The following is a 9,621-nucleotide window of genomic DNA, read 5'->3' as shown; positions in this document are numbered from 1 at the left end:
TAAGATTAATTTTGTATTAAACTTAAGTTTGAATACTGCCCTGTTATAGCCTTATGACGCATGCGTACCAATCGTGACGAAAAAATTTAATGCTGTAACACTGTTTTATATGTTTCTCTTTCAGATGTATGTAAAATTAATAAGTCTAGCTCTGTCTAATCACAGTTTATGTTTCTTCCTTTTCTGCAGCAGCATTATAGCTATTCAGCATCTCTATCTCACGTCAATGTTATTGACAACTGAGGCATTAATGATAATAATTGCAAATACTAGTACATTACACTTTTCATACCCCCCTAAAAAAAGAATTCAAAATAATGCAGCAATGTATATTGATTATTGAACTTTTCACATATCAACAAAACAAATCGTTCTATGAAACTGATTGATATCGAAGACGTTGTTTGGTGAATTATTGGTTTTGATTTATTATTATGATATCTACTATTCGGAAGATTGTTATTGTTAATATTCGGTAAGCGTTTCGCGTATCGTACAGGATACTCGCTCCGTTTCCCGCCATTGTAAATAACCTTGAAATGATCTCAACACCTACACTTTCGACGTAACTGTATTGTGTAATGTTTTCGTCGTTTCACCTAATTATAATATACTACGCACAATTCTACGTGAATTTTTGTAAACATGAATTTGTTTTCATTGCATAAAAATAGTTGACAATGACCGCCAACGCAGATGTTTATAATTCCCGCGCACGACGACTGAAATCGAATTTTACATGGGTATTACGACGATTGTTGTCGCATATATTAGACGACAAGGATTGTATCATAATATTGCACATTTATTTTTGAATTATAAAAATACAACAAATACTTACACAATTAGATGTAGATTTTATATCGAGTACCTTATATGCGAGCTATGGATAATTATGCAAGTGTACCTATGGCTCAAAATGAACGAGTCTACATATTTTATTTTATCTCTTTACACGTGTACCTACATGTAAAATTTTTGTCTAAAGATACGATCCAAAACGAGTATGTCACCTTCAAAATTGGTCTATTTATTTTTTCCCGCATTTTGGTAGCTTCATTTATCTTCAAAAACTATTGCTATACTTGGATCGAAGTATTTATTTCATCTGTTGTACAGTAACATATTATTCAAATTTGAAGAAACCCAGTTTTTATTCTACTTAGTGCTGTTGTGCTATAGCACAGATAATATAATACTATATTGCTATAGTTTCAACTTTCGCCGTCGCCGTTTGGGAGAAAGAGTTTTCAATTAGAGTGAAAGTAAGATCATTATATCGAAGTAGAACACATTATAAACTTATCATTAAATTTTTAACTATGTAGAATCACCGTGTATAATATTAATGCTAAACTCGACAACTATACAATGTCATCCACTTGTTCCATAATAAATGTAAACAATGGGTGATGCTATCGTAAATACATGCATATTGTATTCTCCACATCAAAGAAGTGAAGAACCAAGAGACCAATTTAATTCATTCGCATTTACTGCATGCTTCATAACTTACTGAATGACTTAAGGTATATAATGTTTTTAAAATAGTATAAGCTTACAGTGATTTGGTGCAAACAAGCCCCTAACTTAGATTGAGTATATTGTATTTTTAAGCAGAGTTTTATACTGATGTTATGTTATCACTGAAATAAAGGTAATTTGTATGTAATGTGAAAGTTATCGTATAGTAATAGTATATACTAGCAAACTTGGCGAACTTCGTTTCGCTACCAGATGGCTGTATGTGAAAAATGAATTTCCCGTTTTTCTGTTGAAATTTTCCCTGAATTTTCTTTGCTATAAACCTCACGGAGGCCGAGACCTTTCCAACGAATGCAAAACCGTGGAAATCGGTTCGTGCGTTTTGGAGTTATAGCGTCAGGAAGGAAAACCCGACTTATTTTTATATAGTAGATTATATTCTACAAGAAATAAAAAATAAATAAAAAGGGCATAAATTTCCTACATTTATTTATCTTTTTTCTTATGTTTCGATTTCTTATGCTTCGATTTATGTTTTTTACTTTTCTTTTTATGCTTTTTGTGTTTAACTTCTTTCGCGTCCACCCATGAATCTGAACTTGAGTCAGAGTCATCTTTTCTTTCTTCCTTGCTTCTAAACTTCGGCTTAAAACTTTCATTAATATTTGTTTCTATATTCCTCTGTAAATTAACTGGAATTTGAGGGCCGTAAACTTCGGGTTCCGCTTTATTACCGCTATCTGTCTCATTAGTTCTACCTGTATCAGCGTCTTTATTATCTGTGCTCTGTGCATCTTTTTTATCTTCCTTTTCTTTTGGCGCCCTTCGCCACGAATTAATTTCGTCGAAGTCAATATTCGCGAATATTCCACGCGGAGGTGACGTATTTCGTTCAACATTTTTCGGGTTTTCAATAAAATCATTGTCCGTCTTCTTATCATCATCATTCTCACTGTCGCTCAAAAATATCGCTTTATAGAGATCCATTTTATCGAATTTCTCTATAGTTTCAGTGAGTGCTTGAGGCGTTTCTTTATTTTGCATATCCCTCTCAGATTCTTTTAGAAATAATTCTGCTACCGTCATTCTTTTGTGCGGTGCATTTAGTATTGGCGTATTTTCTTGTACTTTTGGTGCTTTTGTTTGTGGTTTATTATCTATGCTTAGTGATTTGGAACCGCTGAATTTGGTCTGTTCTTTAGTGAAACTGTCTTTATCATGTACTGACGATTCCATATACGAGAATATTGAGTATGACACTTTCGGTTTGTCTTCCTTTTGCTGTGCATAACTGAAATAAAATCATTTTATAGAAACTGTACATTAATTAAACTAAAATTATATTTGCTTTTTTGCTCTGTTTAACCGAATAGAGACACCTAAATATTGACATATTTTTAATAAGCGCTGAAGAAACAATATAGCATTTAAATTCTGATTATAAGTTTTTAGACCTTGAAATTTGTTTTATAATTCATATTCCTTAGGCTATATCATCGACACTGATATATCAAAGAGTTGTTATATTAGTTTCTAATAAAAAAAATATAAAAAACTACTGAACTGATAGTTTAAGTTTCTCCCCAGCAAGCCAGGGTGAGCCCGTATGAATATCGGGATAAAAAGTTGCGTATATGTAATTCCAGTAGTCCAGCTGTCTAAATTGTGTAAATTTCATTGCAATCGGTTCAGCAGTTTTTGCGTGAAAGAGCAACAAACGCACACACATCCTTACAAACTTTCGCATTTATAATTTAAGTAGGATAGCATTTTTTCTAATAAATTTTGACGTATTTTAAACCAAATATTTACGTGTTTCCTCCCAATTCAGGTATATTAAATCTTTTACAGACGATGGACTCAGGCCTCCAATCAACCTTCCTCCTGGTCATAACACCAAACGCGCCCTTTTTAGCCGCCTCTTCCATCTCCGGAGTTGCTAAACCGTAATTGGTAGAACTTTTTGCAACTGCGCATAGCGGATTGAGCGCTTCGTCGGGTTGCGTAGCGTGGGTGAATCTGTTACATATTTAAATATATTACTAATAAACATTTGTATGCTTCATAATTTATAAATGCAACAACAAACTCACAAAATAAATATATAAAATATTCATTCTACACAATTATTAAGTACTAGCTGCGCCCCGCGGGTGAACCCGCGTAAGTCCGTATCCTGTAGGAATATCAGGATAAATATTACAATATATAATAATTGCCTTTATGTTATTCCAGTTGTCCAGCTATCTACGTACCAAATTTCATTGCAATCGGTTCAGTAGTTTTTGCGTGAAAGAGCAACAAACACACACACATCCTTGCAAACTTTCGCATTTATAATATTAGTGGGAAGTAGGATAGTAGATAGTAGATTAGTAGATAGTAGAATAAAGAATAATTATATTTCCTTGTACAAAAACCCTTTTTTAATTAAATGCACCACAATTCATTCAATCCTTGATTCAGAAACCCAGGCTAAACAAAATCAAATCAAAAGAGCAAAATCTATAACTAAATAAAATATCGACATTATAATTATATCAATTTCCATAACAACTCACCTATCACCCATAACACCAGACAGTGGCCTATACAACTTGGCCGCTTGCTCAAACTCCAACATCTCCCTGTCCCTCTCCCACGCGCCGACATTACCCATATCACCGTCCCGCTCCCCCACTCCTCCACCAACCAAAAACCTCTCGTATCTCGCTTGTTTCTTGGGATCACTCGCGAACGGTTTAAACACTGGCGTCACCGTTCGGCCCGAATCTTTTATGGAAATGAAATCCGGCATTGTCTCCTCTTTCTTCTCATTGGTCGACACGAAATTGACGTTTTTCCCGAATAATTTGTTGATCGCGTCTTGCGTTTGCTCTTTGGGCTTCGTTTCCACGTTTTGCGGTGTTTCCTTCGGTGGGGGTACTGGAGTTTCGCCGAGTAATGCACCACGCGCTTCGGCTGATAGCTCATGCCGGCCCAGGGCTGGAAACAATTATTTATTAGTAAAATAAAATTAATTAGCAAATATTAAAATTACAACATTGCTCTGCCGTCTGAACTAGGTTATTTATCTATATCTCAGAAGATAGTGCCTTCCCTTTAACTTCATATACATAATATTTGTAATTTCATTTATATACATTATAATTTATAACATAATTAAAATTGGGTTTTTTTTTAGTCTGATTAGGGCTTACTATTTACTCAATGTACATGGGGATACAGATAACACAAACCGTTTCATAAGAACAAATAAGAATAAGTTACAAGTATGTGTGTGTAAGTTTAGTTCACATAAATGAAATGAATGAATGAATAATTTAAATATTATCGAATTATATTTTCAACCGTCTTCAAAAAAAAGGAGCTTCGCTGGGTCAACCGATTATGGTGATTATTTTTATTTGATTTATATTATAAATTATAAACAAGAAAGTTTGTAAGAATGTGTGTATGTTTGTTAATCTTTCACGCAAAAATCGGTACTGCATTTAATAAAGACATAGATTTGATAAAATCAGACTCTGGCTTAGAACATGGGCTACCTTTTACCCGTATAACATGCAAGTGACGCCGCGGGTGCGAACTAAAGTGTAAATAAAACGTACCTTGATCTCTTTGAGGCACGCTAGTTGCCTCAAACCTAGTGCGTCTGATTCCAGCTGGGGCAGGCTTGTAATCCCGGGGCAAAACTGGTGGCGGGAATGAGGGCACTTTGGGAAGAGGTTTGCTTGCTTTCACAAACCCTGGCAACACCTAAAAAAAAATTATTCAAACAAATTACATCATACGTGTCTACCCGACCGTTTCGACCGAGATATATAGACATTGTATAGCTTATGGAACTTATTACGGAATAATTATTTAAATAGGTCCATTAGTACCTAAGGTTTCGTGTGTACAAAAAAAGCAAACAAATACTTCAGCTTTAGATTATAAGGTAAAGTAGTATATAGACTTAACTAGTGGTTCGCCCCGGCTTTGCTCGTGGTACATATATAGCCTTCCTCAATAAATAGGGTATCTAACACTGAAATAATTTTTTAAATCAGACCAGTGGTTCCTGTGATTAGTGCGTTCCAACAAACAAATTCCATTACCAATGTTAAATACACTCTTTTTATTCATTTTCGAAAGTACTAACTCAGATAAAACAAGTTATTGACTAGTTATACACACAACAAAACATAATAACGAACATACATTACTGGCTCTCTCCTTAGGTTTCTTCTGTTCACTCTTCTCGATAGCGCCACCTATCGCAAAGTCGTAGTGGGACATGTCTTCGTTCGCGTAGATGTCTTCGTCGTCAGCCTCGAACGCACCCACGCCGAACGCCTGACCGCGGATTGAGACCTGCAATGTTTTGAAAATGTTTTTGTAATGTTTACCGGCAAAAAAGGACGTTCCTGGGTTAGGGTAACACTCCAGATTCTAAAATGGGGCCAAATTACAACAATTTCCTGTCATACACAAAACGCTACGCCAATCGCTTCTAAATCAAAGAGCTATTGAGTAACAAAACAAAAAAAACTACATAATTAAAAAAAATTAAATACAATTTGAAATATAGTACCTTTTTGCCTTTCTCCTTCATAACCAAGTGGCTCCTTGTATCACTACTTCCATATTCACCGACTAAATTTCCCAGTACTGAATGTCTACTCAAGCCACTGTAACCAAGGCCAAAGCGATCGTTCTTAGGCTGTAGGATATAAGGCTCATAATCGTCTGGCGCAAATAGGGTTTCATATTCGAACTCCGAATCCGAACTTTCTTCCGATTGCTGTTGATTTTCCTGCAAAAATTTTAATTTTAATTTTACACTCCCAAAAAATACCATCATACATGCATTTTATAACATACATAGTACATTATATATATAATGTGAGAACCTACAATTGCATATACAATGCATAGATATAATTTCATTTTGTCTACAACGATTTTATCAATAATTCATGATAAAATAAATACAAAAGACTATAAATCCTCAAAATCAAGCAATACATTTATTACAAACATTAATTATTGATCTGTATGACCTGTCGCATATCCGGTGGCATATAACACCCATAAACTTTATGTTGCTTCTTTGTCTTCTTCTTCTCAGCCTTAGTTAGCCTCTCTCCCGTACCCTGCCCCTCCCGCCAGCCCATAGCACGTAACATCTTTACAGCGGCCGATTCGTGAATGGGACGCAGTAGTTGCTCTAGGACCGGCTCACCTATTAAATAATAGTAATTTATTAGTTTGGTATTAAAAAAAAAACATCACTGTTATAATACATGCATAATGCGTATATCATATTTGGTAATATGTGTGTGTGATTAGTACAAAGATTTCGGTTAAATATTATTATTCAAATAAGTGGTAAGTTTGTATGCATAAGAATAATGTGATTAGTAATTTATTTACCATAAAATAACACATCACATTCTGGATGATATGAAATTAAAACTTTTTTAAATTTTTTATTAAAATGTATGAGGGTAGTTTGTAATTGAAACATTATTTGCATCAGCAGCACACACAAAAAGTACAGTAATGAGTGCATGTAATCACTACACACACAGACAAACATTTAATTACAATACCTGGTATGGGACCATCGTGGAACCTATTTTGTCTGGACCTCTTCTGTCCTGAAAACTCGCCATGTGTTTGCATTTGTTTTGGAGCAATACCAAATTCACTTCTATCCTCTTCATCCATGAAGTCTTCTGGTCTTTGACTCTGTTATGGTATTGAATATTTAAATATATTATTATGCAATCATTAATAACCATGATGAGTGGACACTATCAAAAATAATTAAATAATTAACTGACTGAGTGACTCATAAGTGAAATAATCAAAATCAGTGAAAATAATTAAATAAGTAATTAACTGATTGAATAACTGTCAATAATCAATCATTGGAGCAGATTTATTACACTATGCATCACACATATGTAGAGAAACCCATGGCAAAAGGAAGTATTTTTGAAGTACATGTGTTATTCTGGTAGGTACATAAACTACATTACTGCCGATTATAATTGAAATCCATTAAGTGGCTTCACATTAAAGAGCAATAAACATACATATATACTATATATCTATCCTCATAGGTTTACATTTATGTTACTGTTGGTAGTATTACAAATTAGTTCTTTGAAAACCATATACTTTACCTGATGAAAGAATTATCAGTAATCCTAAAACTAGGCAACAAATCATTTGCAAAAAATTAATGATAATCCAATATGAAGAATTAAATATTATAATACTTACAGAACGCTGTGCTTTTTCTGATCGTGAACTTTTGAATGTTGCCGGACTCCATCCTTCAGGTGTACCAACTGTGTTGCCGTACCCAGCAGAAAAGCCACCAGTAAAAGCACCATGAAACCTTCGCCTTCCATGGTCATCAACTGCATATTGGTCAGCTGGTTGTTGGTATTTACGCTTTGATGGTATTTCATCTGGCATGATAGATAAAATTAAATATTTTTGTAAAAGCCATTTAATGGTATTTTCGAAATATATAAACCTACCCTAAATAAGGGGACATTATCACATCCGACTATATGTATTCATAATAAAATCAAATTTAGTATTTTGAAAAACTCATGTTTGTGTATGTCAGTGTAATATAATATGTTTCTTCAACTTCTTTAAAAATCTTAATATGATAAATAAATACTAATAATCTAAATACTATTTTAGAGAGGAAAAGAGAATGCAAAGATGGAAAACTTATCAGTGTTTCACAACCGCTTGCCGAATCAAAAATTTGACGCCGAGATACACGGAAGTCACACATAACAAATAGACTGAACACACGAATGAAGTCGAGGACTCAACATGTATTAGAATGAAATATTGGCGATAAATTTTAAAAGAAATGTAATGAATTAGATAGTGTAATTATTTATTTACAAACCTTCTTCATATGGTTCAAGGGGGGTGCCGTACCGGATAATATTTTCATCTTCACTGTCCGAATCAGTCATTATGATCAGATTTTTAAAGGAAATAATTTAAGAACTATTCTCAGAGAACAAAATATTACTTTATCATATTTAGAACAGGGCATAAAACGACTTTTTTAATAAACACAGTCAACCCCAAACTGAAAACATGTTTCATGGACTGTCATTGTCATCTCATGACATACGCTATCTGTACGTCACCCGTCACTGTGTAATTGTAATGTCAAATGTGATTTTTTTTTGTGGTAATTCAGCCATAGGGGGAAGAATAAAAATCATTTTCATACATGATCCATCATATTTATTAAAAACTTAAATAACAAAATGCATAAACGAAAATTGTATACCATTCCTCACAACCATAAATTAAATTTAGTGTTCGCGCTTATAAAATTTATCATTTTCAGAAGCATGGATTTCAGATTTGTTTGACTAAACACTAATATCACAGAAAAAAAAGTATACTTTTGTAACGCAAACAAATTATCTTATCGTACCCAAAGCGATAATTTTTTCATCAAGCAACATATCTTCTATTACATGTTGTAGCTTGCCAGCTGTACGAAATTTGTCATCTCCATGAAGACAACTATGTAGGAGCCTATCAAAATGAGGTCTTGTGCTGTTGATTTCTTTGGGTATGGGATAAAGAAATGGGTTATCATCACCCGCCAAGACATAGCAAGCAGCCCATATATTATGATCACTGAGATGATGCCTGCACATATTCTCAATAGAAAATGTAAAGCCAGGTCCTAAAGCTTCTCTGTTATAGCGTTGATACCAATCAGGGAGATCTTTCTTTGGCGATATGTTTTTATCAAGTATGACTACATCTTCTAGATCCACAAAGCTAATCTCATCTTTTTCATTTGCCACTATGTTGTCCAGAGACCAGTCCATTAGGTAGAAACGAAATCTGAAAAATTCAAATTTATCAGTGCCCTGATGTGAAGTGTAAATTTTTAAATAATGTTATATTGAAACCAAATGGAACACATTTAAAATTATAATAAGTAACAACATGTATGAGTCATTTGTTTTTAGTAAACAATTTTGTTTCTAGTAAAACAAATAAAAAATTTTGTTTCTCAGCATAAATTATACTTTCAGTACATAAACTGACATAGTTAGCGCAATAAACTTTTTGACGTGA

At 33.7% G+C, this 9,621-nt stretch overlaps 2 protein-coding genes across 2 annotated transcripts in view; both read right to left on the bottom strand.

Annotated features, from left to right (window-relative positions):
- Positions 1 to 1,970: 1,970 nt before the first annotated feature.
- LOC119837028 (G patch domain-containing protein 1 homolog) lies at positions 1,971 to 8,616 on the bottom strand. Its single transcript, XM_038362508.1, has 10 exons — positions 8,417 to 8,616; positions 7,765 to 7,955; positions 7,086 to 7,224; positions 6,534 to 6,715; positions 6,065 to 6,286; positions 5,692 to 5,844; positions 5,097 to 5,244; positions 4,047 to 4,470; positions 3,298 to 3,504; positions 1,971 to 2,776 (listed from the first exon to the last, which is right to left on the bottom strand). The coding sequence occupies exons 1-10, from the start codon at positions 8,484 to 8,486 to the stop codon at positions 1,972 to 1,974; spliced, it is 2,541 nt and encodes an 846-aa protein (XP_038218436.1). The 5' UTR covers positions 8,487 to 8,616; the 3' UTR covers position 1,971.
- A 140-nt stretch (positions 8,617 to 8,756) lies between these two features.
- Positions 8,757 to 9,621, bottom strand: part of LOC119837121 (divergent protein kinase domain 2A) — a 2,942-nt gene continuing 2,077 nt past the window's right edge. The window contains exon 3 of the mRNA XM_038362626.1: positions 8,757 to 9,384. Within this exon, the coding sequence (XP_038218554.1) occupies positions 8,949 to 9,384 (436 nt within the window). The 3' untranslated portion in view covers positions 8,757 to 8,948. The remainder of the gene's footprint in view (positions 9,385 to 9,621) is intronic.

The sequence above is a fragment of the Zerene cesonia genome, chromosome 26 (genome assembly GCF_012273895.1).
Source record: "Zerene cesonia ecotype Mississippi chromosome 26, Zerene_cesonia_1.1, whole genome shotgun sequence".
Taxonomy (NCBI): Eukaryota; Metazoa; Arthropoda; class Insecta; order Lepidoptera; family Pieridae; genus Zerene; species Zerene cesonia.
This window is presented reverse-complemented; position numbering and strand designations above follow the sequence as displayed.